The following is a 22,014-nucleotide window of genomic DNA, read 5'->3' on the forward strand; positions in this document are numbered from 1 at the left end:
TCTACTTTTCCCTCAACCCAAAGGGACATATGTCTTCTTGTACCGGTCCCAAGCCCGGATAAATACAGAGGGTTGTGTCAGGAAGGGCATCCGACGTAAAAGCTTGGCCACAACAAACATGCGTATCATACCTCTGAAGATGGAGGACACTGATTTGCTGTGGCGACCCCTTGAAGGGAAAAGCCGAAAGGAAAAGAAGAAGAAGAAGATCTTCCCACGATCGTCCCATTAACACACACACACACACACACACACACACACACACACACACACACACACACACACACACACACACACACGCACGCACACACACACACACACACACACACGCACGGCATACATACGACCTTGACTCAACATGCCATGTTGAGTCAGAGCCATGAGTAAAATCAATGAGACAAAAAAATAAAGTACATTGATACCTCGGCTTAGGAACGCCTTGGCTAACGAACTTTTTGGTTTACGAATGTTAAATTCACGAGAATTTAATCTTGGCAAAATTCGGGATACACACAGAGCGCCACAATGAATGATGTGTCGTTCGCGAAATAGCCCGTTCTCCTAAAAGAAAATGGCAACTGGTTTGTTTTAGTCCTCTATTACCCGCCCCCAGTCTTTGGTTAAAGCCACGTGATGTATGTGTGCGTTACTTGCAGGTTGAGTGAACGCCGATGCGTCTGGCTGCCGCTGCTCACTCGCAGAAAAACTTATCCGGTGACTGTAAAGTGTCCTTGAGAGTTTTGAAAGGCGCTTATAAATGAAATGTATTATGATTATATTTAAATGTTGGATTATTTTGATCGTTCGCCCTTGGTTCATTGCTTCGACGGGTGTGATGGAAGAGGATGGTTAAATCATCAGGGAGCCAGGTGTAGAACAGAAAGTTGGTTTAATCTTGGAGAGAGCGGAGGCATCGCGGTGTGGGCTTAAGGAGAGAGCATGGCCATAGAGAGAGAGAGAACTAGAAGGGAGAGCATTTTATACGGTGCGCAGTGTGTGACGCGAAAGGATGTGACGTCATGTAAATGCGACATCATGTAAGGGAAGGCAGGATATGGTGTATCAGGAAGTTCAAAATGTAAACAAAGGTTACAGAGCGATGTTTGTATGGCGAATTAGCCCAACAATATTATTATAAAATCCACTCTTATCTTTTTTTTCCGATCTCATTTTGCCATTTGCTGAAATCTGAATATCACCGTGCATTTCTCTCAGGGCTCAAGTCACAACCAGCAATGGCTCAGCCTGAGAAAACAGGTCACCCATGACTACCTGAGCCCTGAACAACACTTATGCAAATCTCATTTGACAAAAAGGGGCAAATGCAACCCACCAAGATATTGGTAAATTCACTCACATTCCACAAACGTAATATGTACGTAATCAGATTGCCATGTTGAGAGTAATGGAGATGCAGAGAACGTATTGTTTTCTTACACCTTTTTTTCTCTTCATTCATATTCATGTCAACTTCATTGTCAAATTTGCAACCTCCAGCACAGATGAAATTTCTTTCCTCAAAAGAGAGAGGAGCCGCGGCGGGTGCCTGCGTCACCATCAAAAGAACAGTTAACATAAGTAGTTAGATGGAGGACACAGATTCACTGTGGCGCCCCCTGAACGGAAAAGACGAAAGGAAAAGGAAAAGAAGTTCTATTTATTATGGGAAATTTGTTCTAAAATGAGGGCTGAAATGAATGTCGAGCAGAAAGTGTACCTTCTTGGTTTTTTGACATTATGTTACTCACTTGAGCTATCTAGCTGGCTATCTAGCTAGCGATATAGCTGGCTATCTAGCTTGCTATCTATTAGCTAGATAGGTAGCTATATATTTGCTATCTATAAGCTAGCTGTTGGGTTAAATCTTGTTCTTTTCTTCTGGTTCAGTTCTTCATTTGTGTAGTCTAAATATTCAATCGGCAGGAAGCAAGGTGATACACAAAAAAAGAATCTTTATTTATCAGGCAGCTAGAAAGAATGTTCTTCAGGGAAGAGGGTAGAGCAAAAAAAGCAGGAGCAAGAGTGGTTGGCAGAGCCGTCCCAAGCAGATATAGACAACAGGACTGATGTCACTTTGGAAAGGACCTATCATCTGCTAGATACAATTATGAATATTTATTATTAGACTGAAACAGGATAGCTTAAGGTTTTAACTGAGCTGAGTACATGTATACTAACTAACATATACAAATAACTAAACTACATACATATATGGATTAAGTAACTGATAAGAATAAATAGACATGAAATAACATTGGATGTTTTAGGATGTGTATAGAACTAGTTCTAACACTAGCTTGCTAGCTATCCATTAGTTATCTCTGAGCTAGCTAACTAACTTGATCTATCTATTTTAGTTATTCCGTGGAGAGTGAACGCTGGCACATGTGGCTGCCGCTGCTCACCCACAGGAAAACGGCTCCTGTGACTAAATTTGACCTTGAGAGTTTTGAAAGGCGCTGATTGATGAAATGTGATATTAATTATTAATATTCTATAAACTTTCATCCACAGATAGCCCATGGGCATCTATCCATCAAGAGCAGCATGAATGAACTTTCCAAATGTGTTTCCTATTCAGATGACTCAGCGGTTCCTCCTTCCCGTCCAAAGTCCACTCGATCATTCTCGTCCAACCCTTTGTCCAGAGATGCATCTCCCAGCCGGGATTTTTCCATCAACATCAACTGCCTCAGGCCTCCAGTGGTTATTCACAGCTCTGGGAAGAGATTTGGCTTTGCTTTACGAGCGATCAGAGTCTACATGGGGGATGGCGATGTCTACACAGTTCACCACATGATCTGGGTATGTATGTGTCTGTCACACAGGCGCTGCGGTCGAAACATGTTAGTATAATTAATACTGAAGTCAAACTCGACTCAATTATGTTTTTGTATGTGTGTCTTTGGGTTTATTATTCAATAAATGTCTCAATTATTGTTTGATTATGGCAGCGTAGAAAAGATGGCTTTTCCCCACAAGTTTTGATATGAACTTGTCTGTGTGTGTTCAGTGTGTGGAGGAAGGCAGCCCGGCGCACGAGGCCGGTTTGCGAGCCGGAGACCTTATTAGTCAAATCAATGGGGAGTCTGTAGAGGGTCTTGTCCACACTGAGGTAGTAGAGCTTCTGCTGAAGGTATGGGATGAAACTCACGTTGATTAATTGTATTACGGTATAGACCAGGGGTATCACACTCAAATTCACAGCGGGCCAAAAAAAAAACAAAAAAAAAAAAAACACATTGTCGAGGGCCAGACCAATGTGTTTTATGAATATGTTTGTTTTTATTATTTTTAAGATACAGTAGACAACTATATATCAACTATTATTATCTTTAAAGGACAACCGACGCCCCGGACAGGTTGTGTCCATAATTTGTAAAATCGCTTCAAATCTACATTTTTGGGCTTCAAAGTCGGCAAATCTTCTTGCATAAATGCAGACAGTTGGAGTCTCGAGTATTGCCAATGTCGCGGTATTTTCGGCAATCAAAACAGACAGTTCCGGCACTCTATAGGAAAAATGTTGCTGCAATTGCAGGACGATTGCCACACATGGAGCCTGCTCCATTTCCCTTCCTGCTCCACATCGACAACTACCACCCCAGGCAACGGCTGCTCTCCTCAGCGCAGACTTGCGCTCTGTCGCTGACGTCGCACATACACAATGAATGGCTGCACTGACGCCAACCAGCGCTTGACTCCTTCAATGTGTAGGCAACTTTAGTGGTATTTGCGCTGTATCTTGGGCCGGTGGGCCAGATGTAATATATATTTGAAATCATCTCATTGGCCAAATATAATTGTAGTGCGAGCCAAAATTGGCCCGCGCGCCTGAGTTTTACACTTTGGCGTAGTTTCCTTTTTAGCCTCATATTAGCTCGTTTACTGCCATTGCCGACTGTATTCGGGTTTTTGTTTTTCTTGCGTTCAAGCTCCGGTCAGACCTCTGGCAATGCGAGTGCTGCACGAGGGTGCAGCACTCGCCTTTTGTACAGCCGCCCCTCACTTTTACTGCGGATACCTCTGGAACCAAATAATCTCAACCTAAACTTTTTTTCTGATGAAAGAAGAGAGTCTCAGGTTTTTTACGCTGCATTTGATGCTTATGTAGTCCAAAAACTCAATATATTTTGTGGGTCCTGCAAAAACCCTGGCACTGGAGTGGACACATATTTGCACATTGTCTGGCAGTGAATGAGTTAAAAGATATTGCAACGTACGTATTGATATTTGCAATAGAGTGGCAACCGAGTGACCCTCCAAACCACTGCTTTGGAAAACACATCCATCAAAGTGGGCCCTGCTAGAAAGACGAGTTACAAGGCAAAGATGGCTCGACAGAGCAAGAAATGCAGGAGGAGAGATGGGCTGGACAGGTTGTACTTCATTTCACTTTACGACAGTGTCATTTTGACGTCTCACTGATTAAAAAAACAAAATTAAGAATGATATATCATTGACCTTTACTGTTTCATTCTGCAGCCGATGGCATAACATCTTCAAGAAGCTGTCCAAACATAAACCCCCTGCACCTATGCAAAGCAGTCGTAGCTTCTCTTCCGGATTCCACCAGTCATCTAGCGACAGCCTCTCTGGCTCCCCCACTCAGTCTCTCTCTCCCTGCCACTCACCCGCTTCTGAGCACTCTGGGGGTGAGTTGAAATGCTTTAATTTGAAATGCTTTAATGAGACCCACATGCAAAATACTGTACGTATCAGGTTGCTAGAACACTATTTAACCCTCGTCCAGTATTGTATCTGTGGCGTCACCGGTGCGCACCGCCGCTTTAATGTCTTTCAATTCCTTCATCTCCATGTCACACGCTTGAAAATGGTATAAAAGCAGCTGTCGTGGGACAGAGAGAATCAGACTCATGTCGGGCGCAGACCCAGACAGACACACCGCTCGCAGAGACCTGCTCAGCATCGCACGGAGTTTCACGGCACGACTTGCTCGACTCCACGCTACGATCAAGCTCTGCGCGTCACCTGCCTGGGAGATCTGACAACGAACCTACTTACAAATAAAGAGAAACATCAAACTCTTTATTGGCGAGCCAGCCAGGAGCATTTTTTTCCCTCCTCCTCAGCCCAATCAACTCTCCAAATGGAAACACCCAGATTTCCCAGCCCGGCATCTTCACAGCAAGACCCCTCGAGCCGAGCTCCCGATGGGCCGCCACCACCCGTGGGCGCCCCGACCCCACCGTGAAACCTGCCGCACCCTGATGGCCAACACCGTCCAATTCGCCTGGCGACTCTGCAACGAGCTGCATCGTATATGTCCACGATTGGACTTCGGGAAGACGCTTCATGGCCGACACGGCCGCCGACGTCAGCGTACTTCCTCAGCGTCCTGCAAATCGCCAGGGCAGCGTGATCAACGCCACCGTCGCCGATGACCGGCCTGTCCGTGCCCGGCAGCATGACCAACCCCACGCTTCTTCGTCCTCACAATCACTCATCGATCGACTCAAACTGGCAGTCGTAGAGCACTCTTTGCCGTGCTCCCGTACAACGACTTCAGGCACCACGAAACTTCCTCGGCAACCACCCCACCGACGCCTGCCATGCCCGGTGACCGTCATCTTGCCTGGCCTCACCATGTCGCAGAATGACTTTTGTTTTTATTTCTTTTTCCTTCATCGCTTTCACCGACTTCAGATCTAGGAGGGGAGCCCTGTGGCGTCACATGTGTGTATGATTTTGAAGTGCGCCTTTCAGCACTCTCATGTCTTTCAATTCCTTGATCTCCTTGATGTGCGTCTCACCCTGACGCATAGCACACGCTTGAAAATGGTATATAAGGAGCTGTCGCGGGACAGAGAGATTGGGCGAACCACGGGGTCAGACTCATCTCGGACTCACAGACTCAAAGAGACTTGCAAAGACCCGCACAGGCACGCCCAGCTCATGCCGGGCATCGAACGGACATCACGGCACGACTTGCTCGACTCCACGCCACGATCAAGCTCTGCGCGTCACCTGCCTGGGAGATCTGACAACGAACCTACTTACAAATAAAGACAAGCATCAAACTCTTTATATCACATTTGATCATTTTTTGAACAGTTTTACATCACAGCCCAAACAGTGAAAATAGCAACACAAAGCTGACATTTTGCACAGGAAGTCAAGCGGGGTCATAGTTCAAAATGCCACCTCGCTGGATATTTTTGAACATTCCAGTTGGCATATCTTATATCGTTTTTCATTTTAGCTACCATTAGTAAAAAAGCCAAAATGTGTGCGCATCACACGGAACAGTACTGATTAAAGACATCAAAGTTGTACTTTTCCGCCATTTTTTGCATGTTTGAATGAATAGTTGAACGTTTCTAAAAAACACGGCCACACAAATCAGATGGACATTACTCATTGCTGCCACCACTTTGTGGCTGTTTTGTGGCACAGCCACAAAGTGGTGGCTCCAAAGTTGCTGCCACCACTGTGTGGCACGTGCGCATGAACCAAGCAAGGCTGGCTGGATGTTTTTTTTGAAAGTCGGATGATACTTTTTGAAAATCGAGTTTTGGATTGGTCAAGAAGTTTTGCAATGGACAGTGAGGCTGTGTGGTCAGGTGATGCACGTGAACGCACGTGTGCACGCGCTTTCGCGTGACCGCACTGAGCACGAGTGTCAGTACAGTGGGACCTCGATTTACGAACACCTTGCCTTACGAAGTTTTCGGTTTACAAACGTTAAATTTATGAAAATTAAACCTTGGCATATGGACTACTTTTCGGGATACACATGGAGTGCCGCCCCACCACGGTTGGCGGAGTAATTTTCGGCGGAAGAACACCAAACCACACGACCAAACAGCGCCACAACCGGCCTACCTTACCACACCCCCTTTCTCTGTTTGCACACGTCGTTCATCTTCAAGGATTTATCACGGATACTTTTGCTGTTATGGGACCAAAAAAGACCCCGCCACAGGCTCATGTTCAGCCGAAAAAGACACAAAACAAAATTACAGTCGAGGAGACTATAATTTGACTCAACGGCCCAGTGCTAAGTCCACCATTGCTAGCATCCTTCGGAACAAAGAAGCTATTAAAGGTGCGTGTGTTGCTATAGGTGTTTCTGTGTTGTCAAAGCAATGGTCTTGGGTAATAGAAGAGGTTGAAAAACTTCTTTTAATTTGGATTAACGAAAAGCAGCTAGCCGGCGACAGCGTGAATAAAGCAATTATATTCGAGAAAGCACAGCAAATTCACTCTATCGTCATGCGGCAACCTGGAAGTTCGCCGTTTATTGATGATTTTAAAGCTAGCAACGGATGGAGGAGATGCCTGCAGCATCAAGTGAGAGCATCAAGACAATGTTGGCTCAGTGGAATGATATGCAGGCTGTTGTGTCCCCAGTAATTGTGTTGCAATGCAGTACAGTGCCCGCTAGTGGTGGAAATAGTTAAAACCACCTTAATGTTTTTTTTTGCCAATGCTAAGGAGGCAAAAACTGGACACCCTCCTACCTCGCACCTCTTGGAAGAACGGATAACAATATTGTGTATTTCCGACCTGTGTACAGACCCCTGGTGCACAGGCAACCATCTGTGAGGAGGCTGAAGAGTCTCTGCGGGAATGCTTTGAGACAACCAGGTGGGAGCTCTTCGGTGATGTTCTTAGGAAAGACATTGATTCACTCACTGGCCCCATCACGGCTTACATTAACTTTTGTGAGAGAAACACTGTACCCACCAGGCCTCTGCTGTGTTTCTCCAACAAACCATGAAAAACAAGGCTTTTGTGTCAAGAAATAGAGAGGAGCTGAAGGCTGCGCAGATCCAAAGATCAGAGAGACAAAAAAAATGGCCTACAGCAGGGGTGTCAAACATACAGCCCGTGGGCCGGAACCGGTCCTCAAAGAGGTTTAATCAGGCCCGCAGGATTTTAAGTGGAAAAAATGCACAGACGACATGGAATTCATGTTTAATGAGGTGCAATTCAAGGATTGTCCACTAAGGGGCAGAGTGGTGCTGTTTCCATCAACATACAAGAAAACAGCAGTGTTTTTTTTTCAACCGCGGTCATTTTTTTGTCCGAGAGATGTGTGTGTGACCAGACCTGATGCGGAGGTGAGGCGGTACAAAGACAAGATTGCAGGATTACTGTGGGAGTTTGAGAAACCTTTCTGGGTATTTGATGAACTTGAGACAGAATTTTCAGTTTTTCGCTCACATTTCACAGTTAAAGCTTCTGATCTAGCGGTCAAAATACAGCTAGAAATAATTGATTTGCAATGTGATGCAGATTTGAAGAGCAAATTTGCCTCCGTGGGTCTGGAAAAATTTTGGGGTACCAGGGTACCCCAAATTAACAGCCCCGGCTGCTAAAGTTGTGTGCATGTTTGTAACAACCTACCTTTGTGAAAAAAAATCTTCTCAGTAATGAATATCAATAAAACTAAGATGAGTTCAAAGCTCACGAACAAGCACTTAAAGGACAACCGACGCCTCCGGACAAGTTGTGTCCATAATTTGTTAAATCATTTCAAGTGACTTCTACTGAGCGTATTTTACAAAGATTCCACGGCATATCGCTAGATTTTACCTTTTAAGACTCGGGCTGAATATTCAGGAAGTCTTGTTTTCGAGTTGATGGCGAGGCCTGACATGACGTCACGTCTGGAACACCCCTGACCGAGAAAGTGATGCACTTGTACAGGCCAAAAGATGACAAATATCAGAAACTTCCTGAAAACTTCCAAAAAAATTCCTTTCTTTATAAATATCATTTAATCTTAAAGTGCATTATTATATTTTTAGATACCAATTTATTGTTAAAGTTTTGTGCCGTTGTAGAATCATTCGGAATAGTTGCAATGCATATATGTGAATGATAAAAGTAAATTGCACATTTGTTCATGAAACGAAATGCTCATTAAATGTCATCATTTTCCTAATGTTCGTGTACTTCTTTACACCAAAACTAATGACAGACATGATATTTTGCTTATTTGTGGCATGTATGGTATCATTTTAATGGTCCGGCCCACTTGACATCTACCGAGGCCATATGTGGCCCGCGATGGTAAATGAGTTTTACACCCCTGGCCTACAGGATGAAAATGGAGGAGCAGCTACAGGCCAGCAATGTCACTGGTGTCTGGAGGGACCTGAAAACAATCTTGGGCACAAAGGTCCAGTGACATTGAATGAGAAGGACACGAACTGGGCAGATGAACTAAGCCATTTTTTTCACCGGTTTGACCAGATGTGTGCGGTAGATCAATTCCGGGAAAACTAAGGAGTTGGCTGTGAATGTCTGCAGGAAACTGTCCTCACCTGCCTTCGATGAACGTTAAGGGTACGGATATAGAGAGGGTGACCTCCTACAAGTACCTGTCCCCCTCAACGAACGTTCATTTGTCAATTTACATAGTCTGCACCGGCAGCCAATCAGAAGCCTGCTTCGGACTACACCCTGACTGAAAAGTGTACTTGAGAGTTTTGAAAGCCGCTCAGAAAGATGAGGGCACGTAGCTTTGAGAGACAACACAACGCAGACAGTGCTTTGTGCACCATGACGGCAAACGACAACTGGAGGACAATCTTCAGCAAGGGATATAAACCATAAATTAGGCAAGGGTGCATTTGGGTAGGTACTTTATTAATTTAAAAAAATCCTTTATACTTTGCAACAATGTTTTTTTTTTTTTTTTTTTTTTTTGCGGTTACACATCTTTTTGTGTTTTAAGTTGTGAAAAATGGGGCAGGCAACTTTTCAGAGTTGTCTGCCCGGGTGTCCACTAACTTTTTGTCATGAGTTTCAGACACTTTATACTTTTGCACGGTGTACAGTTTGTTTCAGAAATATTTTTGTCCTGTTGTACAGTTCTCTTTTAAAACATTTTTGTGCATGCAATACTTAGTTTTTCTTTTTGACGCCTCCCCCCACCCCTGTTTCAATTTTGCTGCTGTAGATTGCAAACTTCCCCAATTATTACAGGAGGAATTCACATAGCAAACAAAATGAAAACTAACACACATGGATACGCACCTGAACATCCCGCAAAGTCACCTTTATTGTCAAATATGCTAATATGCATGACATACGGCACAGATGAAGTTACTGTCTTCTCGGACCCAGCTTGCAAGACACTTATGACTTTGACAAATATAATAAATAGAAAAATGGCAATTTGCCGGAAGAGAGAGGAGCCGGTGCGTGTTCACGTGCCGCCATCTTGGGGAAAAAAAAAACAAAGAATATGACAACACAAAGACACAGAGAGTCATTTATTCTTCGGAACTTGCTGTATCCTCTTCGTGGCATGAAGCAGTTCAAGATGAAAGAGCAGAGGATCAAAGCATTATTTTCAGCCGTGGATCAAGGATCTCAGGGTGGAATGTTCACATCTACTACAAGCTAATTTTTGAAAGGCAAACACGAAGCTTTAGCATCCATTGACGAAAAGAGATTGTCTCAAATCTCCATAATTCCGCTTCAATTCCAAGCCGCGACAGTTCCACATACGCATCGGCGTATGTGGAGTTTTTTTCTTCCTTTTTTTTTTTTTAATACACAGTAATCCAAATTTGTGCACCATTCCAGCATTCTGAAGCAAAAATTAAATACACTAAAAAGAAAAAAATAAAGTTCAGTTTGGCAACATCAACCCAGGAACACAACACCGAAGCAAAATGAATCGAACATCCAGTGTTGAAAACTAACATCAAAGAAATGAATAGACAATAACAAAATCAAGTCCAGTGCAGCAACAGTAACTGATTGGCAAATGCGAAAAGAACACATGGTGTCTGCTTATTTTCTATTTAAAACTAGGCCGCCTAGATCATAAGTGTCCAACTCAAAGTCTCTGGGCCAGTTCTGGCCCACTACATAATTTCACGTGCCCGCAAGCAAATCATACGCATCAACGAATCTAATCCACTGTAAAATTAGTATCAGGTTGTCCAATTTCCGCTTAGCATCAATAATGTCGATAGTTAATAATAATTGTATAGTTAATAATAAAGTTAATAATAATTGTAATTAATTTCAATGATTGAAATTTCGTGAGGAGCCAACATTGTTTCCGTGATATTATATTACATATTAAATTACGTCTCTCAAGGGAAGATGCAATCCGAAAAGCAGCCTGTGACAAAAATGAGATTGACCTCTGGTCTAGATCAATGAGCAAGTATCAGAATCAGAATCAGAATCAGAATCCCTTTATTCGTCCCGCAATGGGGAAATTTGCAGTCCACAGCAGCAATTGTAGAGGGATGGGGTTGGGGTGGGAGTGAAAGGATACAAAACAAGATATTCTAAGCATAACAAAATAAAAATGTCAACTGTATACTGTGCAAATGTAGATGTGCAAAAACTGTTCTATAAACAAGACTGTACATAGTGCAGAATCAAGAAATGCATTTAGATATATTGCAACATAAGTATAAATTTGACTTCAAAAAGTCACCCCTTTTCACATGTGTTAAAGGTGAACACTATGACTAGGAAATAAGATCAGTGCAGTTTTCCATATGTTAGTGTGAATGTATAACAGCAAATGAGGACACACAACCTTCGATATTCGAGCATGTCGACAGAAACATACCCATTTGAGGTTCCCAGTATCTAATTTGTTGCACCCCCCCAAAATAACATTTCAAAAGGAGAAACTGATAGAACACTTGGAATTTTAGTGTATGAATTAACAAAACCAATTCATAGTTTTCATTGCCTGTGTGTATGTCATCCATGCATCTGTTGAACTGAATTCAACCATAGAATTTATATCATACAATGAAAAGTTAATCTTATTTATTTGCCAATAATTTTCTCATCATGCAGATTCAAGTTCCTCACCCTGCTCCAGCTCCCCGAACTCACCTGTACCTCAGGCTCGTCCCAGCTCCCTTTGTGTCCTGGCCCGCTACACAAAGGCTGGTCGCTGCAAGTCGACAAGCAGTATCCCACCCTCCCCGCTGGCCTGCATCCCACCTCCCCAACCTCTGTCTCTTCAGTGCTCCCACTCCTGCCTTCCCAGCCACGCAAAGTCTTTACAGTGTTATCACAGTAAAACACTGTCCCCTCCCACTGTTGCCCGCCACGCCATGCATCCTCGCAGTACTGAGCCGCCGCGCTCACCTCTCCTCAAGAGAGTCCAATCAGCCGAGAAGCTCACTGGTGATAAAGCAACAGGTGGGTATCGTGAGAGGAAAGCCAACAGCTCCTGCCGTCATACTATGGAGGTGCCGCTGTCTGAGGGCGAAGACGTAGAGGAAGACACCACTACCGGGTTCATCTGCAGGGGTGAACATGGCCGCCAGGGGCTGTATCTCGGGGCCCAAAGAAGCCGCCAGGACATTAGTGGAGGAAGCAACGACTACCAACGCTCTTCTGCCTTGCCACAACAACACTCTAGTAACCACCACTCCTCCGAGCTGGTGGTGATGAAGAAGCTGGCTCTGTCTGAGCGCCGGGAATCGTTCAGGAAGCAGAAGGCTGTGCAGGAAGTGAGTTTTGACAATTTGGATGAGAGGGAAGCCACTCCTCCCATCACTCGGCCCAAGACATTCAAGGCGTCGTGGGTCAGCTTGGCTCAGTCGGACTCCAAGCTGAATGTGGAAGAAAAACCAACACAGGATAAGGAAGTGGAGCAGAAAGCCAAGTATGAAATTGGAGAATTGTTTTAGATTTTGTTGCCTCAAAAAGGATCTCATTTTTAACGACCAGTTTTTCCTGGAAATGTCTGACTATAATAGTCACAAAAATTTAGAGACATTCGACTTGCGGGTGAATTTTCAGGATGTCCTAAAATGCACTCGATCAGTTAATCATAATTAACCAAATCTAAAGTTATGAGTGCACATTTCTGGTGTTTCACTACTTTTTGGAAATGTTGCCATTTTCTTACATAGACCTGAATGAAACAGGTTGTGAGCTTACATCTGTGTAAGCTCTCAGTCGTACAGGAGTGGTCCATCGATGAAAAGGTTTCTTGGACACAAACGGTGGACACAAAAAGTGGCGAAACACTTTAAAGGACAACCGACGTCTCCGGACAAGTTGTGTCCATAATTTGTAAAATGGCTTCAAATGACTTCTACTGAGCGTATTTTAATAAGATTCCACCGCATATAGCTATATTTTACGTTTTAAGACTCGCTCTGAATATTCAGGAAGTCTTGTTTTTGAGTTGGTGACGAGTCCGTACGTGATGTCACGAAAGGACCGCCCCCTGACCGAAAAAGACACATTGTCGCAGTCCTTCCATCACGTCAATGTATTTTGCTGTACATGTTTGGTCTGAAAACCGTGTTACACCCAGAAGCCGCCAGAAGAGGGCATCCAAGCTCCATATAAGGAATTTATCAGCCTGTGGAAGCGGAGGTGGCCACTGGAGGTCGCCATTTTGTGCCTCTTTTTTTTGGGTGAGAGATTTTCCCCCAATGTTGCCTCAAAATGGCACATATAATTCTTTAATCGATTGCAAACATGTATGCTTTCCTCTTCAGAACTATTTGAATCATATTCATAACTGGATGTGTAACAAGAAAGCATATACTCCGAATCTGAAGCCATTGTTTTGATTCACAAGCAATGCAAGATGTCTTGGCGTGACGTCACGAACTGGGGGCGGGACTTTCTGAAAATGCCCAATTCGCAACTCCCTTTTTTTGCAGATTTTGGACACTTTAAGTCATTTTTATTGGTGTTTTGCATTTGACTAAAAATATCATACTGCGTGTTTTGGGTATTTTAGATGCTATAAAATGTTTTTTTCTGGTGTCAGTTAAAAAACTAAAAAGTGACGTCGGTTGTCCTTTAAGACATATAATATGGCAACACTCATGCACATATTCCCCATAAAAAATAAAATAACAGACTCTTACAGAGTATTTTTTTAAATTCCTTTTGTGTCTGCCCAACTGCAGAGTATATACTGCCTCTCTCTGACCGAAGCGAGCACACCAGAAGCGGCAGCAAAATAAGTTGGTTTGCAGCATTTACTGTAGTTTGTTTAATGATCATCCATCCATTCATTCATCCATCCATTTTCCGGGTCTCGGGAAGCACCCTTAGTAGAGAAGCCCAGACATCCCTCTCCCCAGCAACTTCTTCCAGCTCTTTATGGCAGATCCCGGGGCGTGTCACCAGCTGGGTGACATAGTCTCTCCAGCATGCCCTGGCTAGTTCCCTGGGGTCTCCTGTTAATGAGACGCCTCACCAGGAAGGCGTCCAAAAGGCATTCTAATCAGATGCCCGAGCCAACTCATCTGGCTTCTATTGATGTGCAGGAGAAGCAGCTCGACTCTGAGCCCCCCGGATGACCAGCTTCTCATATTACCTCTAAGGGAGAGCCTGGACGCCATGCAGCCGCTTACATAGTGAATCTTGTACTTTTGGTCATGACGCATAACTTGCGACTATAGATGAGGGTTGGGACATAGATCAACTGGTAAATTGAGAGCTTCATCCTTTGGCTCAGCTTCTTCAAAGTCTGCATCACAGCAGACGCTGCACCGATCTGCCTAGCGATCTCCCGCTCCCTTCTGCCACATCCGTGAATAAGACTCCAAGATACTTAAAGTCCTCTACTTGGGGCAAGATCTCGTCCTCGACCCGGAGAGGGTACTTCACCCTTTTCTGACTGTGAGAAACATTGTTTCTGATGTGAGAAACATTGTTTCAGATTTGGAGGTGCTAATTTATTCCCAACCGACTCACACAGAGAGCCGGTGAGCCATGCTTGAAGGAGGCAACAGTACCACATGGTCTGCAAAAAGCAAAGATGCTATGAGTGCTCCAGAACGAACGCCTAAACCTAGAAACGGACCCCTGAGCCTAGAAATTCTGTCCATAAACAGCATCAGTGCGAAAGGGCGGCTTTGGCGGAGTCCAACCCTCACTGTAAACGATTCTGTCTTACTGACGCAAACAAAACTCTAACATTGGCTGTATAGGGACCAATCAGGGGATTCGGAACCCCATTCTCTCAATGCATCTCCCGCAGAACTCCCAAAGCACATGTCGACTTGTTGGGCGAGTTCTTACGTAACCTCGAGGACCCTGCTAAGGGTGTAGTCCACTGTTCCATGGTGTAATGATATGAGAAAATCGTATTTGCTTGTTCGACTAGCGATGCCTGGCGATAGGCCAAACGTAGCATGCGCTGCAGCGAGTCAGTCGTAGGATAGTCTGCGAGAGACACACATCAATTGCCTTTTCCCTCCGACCAAGACGGCAGTCCTAATAAAGAACCTCTATTCTATCCAGAAGTTGTATCATTTACAACACCGCTCGAGTGTGGTATGTCCTCGGCCCAGATACTCATGGGATGCATGCTGATATCTAACTTACCCATTCCGGAAAACCCAAAACAAATTCCTTGTGTGTTCTACATACTTGGCAATAAAGATGATTCTGATTCTGATTTACCGAAACTGCTGACACAAATCAAGTGTCGACATGTACAATTTGCCTCAAATATCAATGAAATCAACCGGCAGAACAACTACACACACCAAGCACCAGACAGACAATACCAGAAGGTGGGTGCTGACCTACTGCATGCGACAACAGCAGAAGCAGTGATAACGTGCTGGAAAGGCCATATTTGCTGGAAACGGGATTGCAAACCAAGTATTTTCTCATAACGGTCCAAAATTCGCCAATGAGGAGTTCAGAAAATTTACGAAGGAGTGGGAATTAAAACACCTCAAGTCCACATTTTCCACAATCCAATGGCTGGTGGAAAGTTCTTTCAAGACTATGAAACGGCTGATGTATGAGGAAGGATTTCTACCGGAGCTTGCTGGTGTATCGCACAACACCGCTCGAGTGTGGTATGTCCTCGGATGCTCGCATGCTGAGATCTAACTTACCCATTCCGGAAAACCTGCTAAAAACAAAGGGAGAGGACAAAGTGAGGAAGTTCAAAAAACAGCAGAAACAAAAACAGAAGTTCTACCATGACAGAGGAACACAGAACCTACCTGAACTACACACCGGTGACCAAGTAAGGTACAAAGACAAAACAGGCACATGGTCACAGAAAGGGACTGTTCTGTGTCAGGTCCAACCAAAGTCATACAACGTTCAGACAGAGGAAGGTGCTGTTTTAAGGAGAAACTGCCGAGATCTTCTAAAAAAAACAGTCACAGCAAGTCAACGAACGGAGATTGTTGAAACAGAGCTCAGAGTCCATCCATTGTGACACCTCTAATTCCAGGATTATCCGAAAATCCTCAAGGAAAGAGACTGATTGAAACCATGTAACATGTGAATGCTTCATGTGAATGTTTTGTTTATTGTTGGAAAATTTGGAAAGACTTTATTCAACTTTAAATTAGCTAATTACGTACCTGTCAACCTGTACGTTTTTGCCGTAAAAAGTATGTTTATTATACATTTTAAGACGTGTACGACGTACAAGAAAATCTACGGAAAAAGGCAAATTTGTCAATTATGGGTACCATCCGGTATACGCCGACTATCACAAAACGGAAAATCAATCAAGTCAAACGAGTTTGCCGCGGTAGCCTCTATCTCGGTATGTTTTTTTTTTTTTTTTTCCGTTGCAAACGAAGCGAAGGGTTTGATGCTAATGTGCGCATGCGTCTGCCGCCTGGGGATTTCCCATTGCATCATTCCGATCACAAAGCGAAAGCAGAGAAGTAAGCCTACATTACAACATAGTTTTGAATTTTCTTTGGATACAATCATGAAGTCGCAATGCCCGAAAACATATTGATCATCATTTATTAAGAATATGTACAGAATGATATAATGAAACACATGTACAATATAACATGTTAAACTACATAAATAAACATGTTTGAAAAAAATATGGTGTAAGATTATTTTAATAATAATAATAATAGTAATAATACATTTAATTTACACGCGCCTTTCTGAACACTCAAGGACACTTTACAACAAAGACAACACACAAAACAGTAAAATCATGCATAAAACAATAAATAATAAAACAGCATAATAAATTAGACCATGAAAGCAAGTTTAAACAGATGGGTTTTCAGGTAAGATTTGAAAGTAGGAAGGGAGTCAATGTTGCGGATGTTGGGTGGAAGTGAGTTCCAGAGTTTAGGAGCGGAGCGGCTGAAAGCTCTGCACCCCATCGTTGTGAGACGGGCAGAGGGCATGTAGAGGTGGAGGGAGGAAGAGGATCTGAGGGCCCGAGAAGGAACGGAGATTTGAATTAGGTCAGACAGATAGGGGGGGGGGGGGGCAAGGTTATGGATGGCTTTAAATGTAAACAGAAGTATCTTGAATTCAATACGGAGTTTAACAGGGAGCCAGTGGAGCTGTTGGAGGACAGGAGTGATGAGGTGAAATGAGGGGGTTTTTGTGATGATCCGGGCTGAGGAATTTTGGACTAGTTGGAGTTTATGGAAACATTTTTGATTGACCCCGAAAAGAAGTCAATTACAATAATCGATACGGGAGGTGACGAGACTGTGGACGAGGATGGCAGTGGTGTGAGGGGTGAGAGAGGGACGGAGACGATTGATATTGCGGAGGTGAAAATATGCAGACCGGGTTATGTTATTTATGTGGGAGTGAAAAGATAGTGTGCTATCAAGGATGACACCCAGGCTCTTAACCTGAAGGGCGGGGGACACGGTGGGATTGTCAATGGTGAGAGAGAAGCTGCTTTGTGAAGGGTGGATTTTGTACCGACAAGGAGAAGTTCAGTTTTTTCGCTGTTTAATTTGAGAAAGTTATGAGAAAACCAGGATTTGATTTCTGAGAGGCAAAGTGTAAGGGATGCAGGTGGAAGAGAGGCGTCGGGTTTACTGGAGAGGTAGAGCTGGGTGTCATCCGCGAAGCAGTGAAAATGAATTCCAAATTTGCGGAAGATATCACCAAGGGGAAGAAGGTATATAATAAAGAGAAGGGGCCCCAGGACAGAAGCTTGGGGCACACCAGAAGACACAGGGGAGGACTGTGAAGTGAATGAGGTAATTTGGATAAACTGTGAGCGGCCAGTGAGGTCGGAGTGAAACCAACTGAGTGGGGTGTGTGTGGAGAGTCGGTTGAGCAGGATGGGGTGAGAAATGGTGTCAAAGGCCGCAGATAGATCAAGAAGGATGAGAATAGAGAGGGAGCCGGTATCTGCTGCTATGAAAAGGTCATTCGTGATTTTTATGAGGGCTGATTCAGTGCTGTGGCGGGGACGGAAACCAGACTGGAATTGTTCGTAGAGATTATTGTGAGTGAGGTGAGAGTGGAGTTGACAGGCGACGGTTTTTTCGAGAATTTAAGCGATAAATGGAAGATGCGAAATTGGACGTAGGTTATTGAAATCATTGGGATCTGAACCAAGTTTTTTCAGGATTGGCGTTACAGCTGCGGTTTTGAGAGGGACAGGAACAATTCCAGTGGACAATGAGGAGTGAATAATAGCTGAAATAAAAGGGAGGAGAACGGGTAGACAAGATTTGATGAGGACAGTAGGGAGGGGGTCAAGTTGACAGGTGGAATTCTTGGACTTGGTGATGAGGTCAGAAAGTAAGGAGGGATGAGGAAGTTCAAAAGACGACAGCAGTTGATAGGGAGTAGGAAGGTTGGGGGAGGGGGGGATACAGAGGAGCCGAGGTGCTGGTGGATCTTGTTGATCTTTTCAGTGAAAAACAGAAGTAGTGCGTTGCAGGTGCCTGAGGAGTGAAAGTGTGTGTGTGTGTGGGGGGGGGGATAGGGGGTTGAATGATGAACAGAGTCCGTGGATTCCCACTGGTAGCATCAATCAGTCCAGAATAGCATTCTGATTTTGCGCGTGTGATGGAGTCCTTGTAGTGGGTGAGGTGAGCTGTGTACATGTCCTGGTGGGCGGTGAGGCCGGTCTTTCTGTAAAGTCTTTCCAGCTGTCGAGTTTTCGCCTTGGTGGAGCGGAGTTGGGCGGTGAACCAAGGGGCGGATCGAGTGAATTGGACTGACCGGGATTTTACAGGAGCAAGGGTGTTGAGCATGTTTGCAAGGTCCGTGTTGTATTGGGAAACAAGTTCATCAGGGGGGGAGTTGTAGTCCGGATTGAGGTTGGCAGCCATTGCAGTGAGGGTGACAGTGTCAATGTGTTGGATGTTCCGATAAGTGATGATGCGCGGTGGCTTGGGGAGAGAGAGTGTGATGGGAACGTTAAATGAGACGAGGAAATGGTCCGTTACAGGAAGTTCCTTTGCTGTGCAGTTGGCGGGGGTAAAACCACAGCAGCATATTAAGTCCAGGGTATGCCCTTTTATATGCGTGGGGAAATCAGAGAATTGGTGTAAGCCAAAACTCGCCAATGAGGAAATAAAGTCTTTGGTGAGGGGATGGGTGGAATTGTCAATGCGTATGTTGAAGTCCCCAAGGATAATAATATTTGGTGACAGAGTGGAGAGGTGTGTGAGGACAGCTGAGAAGTCTTTTAAAAAGCCACGATGTGGTTTAGGGGGACGATATACAGTGGCTATTACTGTGGGAGATGGACCAGAAATTTGACACGCAAGGCATTCAAATGAGAGAGTTTCCGGGACTGGTACTTGAGTGACTTTCCAGATCTGGCGGTAAAATATCGCGAGACCGCCTCCGCGGCCCGAGAGGCGGGGTTTTGAGAGGTAAACAAACCCAGCTGGCGTCGTGTCGTTCAACTCGGAAAAGTCCCCCGCCGTTTGCCAGTTCTCATTCAAGCAGAAGAAGTCCAGCTTACGGTCACTAAGGATGTCTTGGATAAGACAACCCTTACCCGTAAGCGAGCGGATGTTCAGGAGGCCGAAGGTGACGCTGGTGGTGTCATTTTGAGGGGCATTGGCCGACCTAGCCAGGCCGGCCAACACACGGTGTTGCACGGAGCGGCTGTAACCTCTGCGTGGCCGGCGGAAAGATGACCACAGGGAGGTGATATCCTTGGAGTCGTCGAGGTGAAAGTCTTGACGTGATCCGCGGTGGATATACCTCCGGGAAGGGCGGCGAGCGATTTCCGGGAATCGGAAAATCGTCTGTGGCACGCTCGTCCACCGGGAGGAGCGGAGTTCAAGCAGCTCTGACGCCGAATACTGCAGCCGTCCAACGGGTCGTTGGAGGAGCGACATGATAGCAACCAGCAACGTCCAGAGACAGGCAGCGTACAGGTTAGCCCTCAACAGCGGGTACAGGTGGGTGGAGATGGTACGTGTTCTCGTCCGTGTTCTCGTTCGTGGTCCGGATAGACGACCGGAATCACGAGACGATCCGACAGCCAAAGCGGATTGGAATTCGACCATAAGTTCCTCTGGTGACTGTCGAGTATTTCCAGTGGTTACAGGAATCGTAAAAACCAAAAAGAAGCCAAAATGTTTGCGGGCGAACAGCGGCAGCCAAAAGCGCGCCGGCGTACACTCGACCCGGAAGTGTAGACCATTAAATGTACGGGAAAATACGACAGTTTGTATGGGCATGGAGCGGTGGAGGTTGACAGGTATGTAATTAATACTGTGCACAAAAATACTGTATGTTGCCATAATTACATTTGTTAAAAGTAAAGAATTAAATGAAGAAATGAAGATGGAATATGAGCAAATCGTATTTGCTTGTTTGACTAGTGATAGCGAGTATAGATCAAACGGAGCATGCGCTGCTGCGAGTAAGTCGTAGGAGGGTCTACGAGAGGCACACGTCAATTACCTTCTCCCGCCGACCAAGACCGCAGTCCTAATAAAGTAACTCAACTCTATCCAGAAGTTTTATCATTTACCGAACCCGCTTAAACAAAGCAACACACATGGCCGGAATGAAAATCACACTGCTCCTCTTCAATCTGAGGCCTGACTTTCTGATGGACCCTCCTCTACAGCACTCCTGACTAGACCTTAGCACAGCCCGTATTTGGCCCGCAAGCCCACTCTGACTGGCACCTGATTATAAGTCTCACCCAGTACATTTTTAAAGGACAAACTATTTTGTACATACATGAATCGCACCTGTCTATAAGCCGCATGTTTATAAAGAAAGACGGTACACAGAAAAAGTTTTCAAAATATATATACTTTAACTTTTCTTTCAAAACAGTGCCTGTTTCGCGGCAGCGGCACAACATGCATTACGGTAGTCCGAACAGGACTGGTAAAAAAACACAAAAAAAAACATGCAGGTACAAGTGAGACAAGGCACCTCCACGTTAGCACTCGCTACAGGTCTGGGTACAAAAACATACCAAGTCACTGAGACAAGGAAGAAATATTGCAGAATTGTGCAAAGAGCAACTTTGCATACGACCAGTTTTGGTAAACGGTTTCTTGCCGCGGGTTATCCAAGCCTCCCATTGAACCGGGAGGGCCACTTTAAATGCACGATTCACATGCGTAGTTACCATTGTTACATTAACTTGCGTCTTCCTCGCCACATATATTCGACGTGTCTCACGCTTGAGCGCCCCATGGCGGCCGTTAGAAAAAATGCTTACATTAGCCGCATCGTTGTATAAACCGCAGGGTTGAAAGCTTGTGACAAAAGTCGCGGCTTATAGTCCGGAAATTACGGTACTTTCAAAATTGCACATAACGCATGGACTAAAACCAGAATGCTTTGATTTTAAAACCTGTGACAGTGTGCGTACGTCGTTTATGCCCAGGTATTAAAACAAGTCAGAGTGCATGTGATTGGTAGCAACTCATTGCAACAATAAGCCTAAAATGTCTGCAAATGCCAAAAAAAGGACGTTGAAGGTCGTGGTTTCAAGAAAATATGGACAGCTAAATATTTATTTACAGAAATCGCTGGTAAATCTGTGTGTTTACTTTGTGGTGAGCAGGGCATTACGAGACAAAACATGCAGAAAAATACGGACACCTAACTGAGGCTGGAAGAGCGTTGAAAAACAACAAGGCTATTTTACCAAGCTGTGCTTCCCCCTCTTCTGCTTCCTTATGTTCCATCTGTGGCTGTGGGTTAGTTGCAGGAGTGGGGGTCAGTGAGTGAGCAGGCCTCCGCAGCAGACTGCAATCACATACTTTTTCACTTTCTGCTATATGACTGTACATTTTTGTCGTTCTGCCAATGGTGAGCAGAAAC

The 22,014-nt window shown here is 44.7% G+C and overlaps 1 protein-coding gene across 4 annotated transcripts in view; it reads left to right on the forward strand.

Moving 5' to 3' along the window:
- Positions 1-18,548, forward strand: part of LOC148891962 (microtubule-associated serine/threonine-protein kinase 3-like) — a 73,653-nt gene extending 55,105 nt beyond the window's left edge. The window contains exons 22-26 of one of the 4 annotated variants that reach the window (XM_089007880.1): positions 2,582-2,805; positions 3,014-3,136; positions 4,243-4,379; positions 4,486-4,655; positions 4,847-7,531. In XM_089007880.1, the coding sequence (XP_088864006.1) occupies positions 2,582-2,805; positions 3,014-3,136; positions 4,243-4,379; positions 4,486-4,655; positions 4,847-5,031 (839 nt within the window). In that variant the 3' untranslated portion in view covers positions 5,032-7,531. The other 3 variants (XM_089007881.1, XM_089007882.1, XM_089007879.1) reach the window with 3 other exon arrangements.
- The last annotated feature ends 3,466 nt before the right edge of the window (positions 18,549-22,014 follow it).

This window comes from Hippocampus bargibanti, linkage group LG11 (assembly GCF_051943395.1).
Source record: "Hippocampus bargibanti isolate YZ-2025 linkage group LG11, ASM5194339v1, whole genome shotgun sequence".
Classification (NCBI taxonomy): Eukaryota; Metazoa; Chordata; class Actinopteri; order Syngnathiformes; family Syngnathidae; genus Hippocampus; species Hippocampus bargibanti.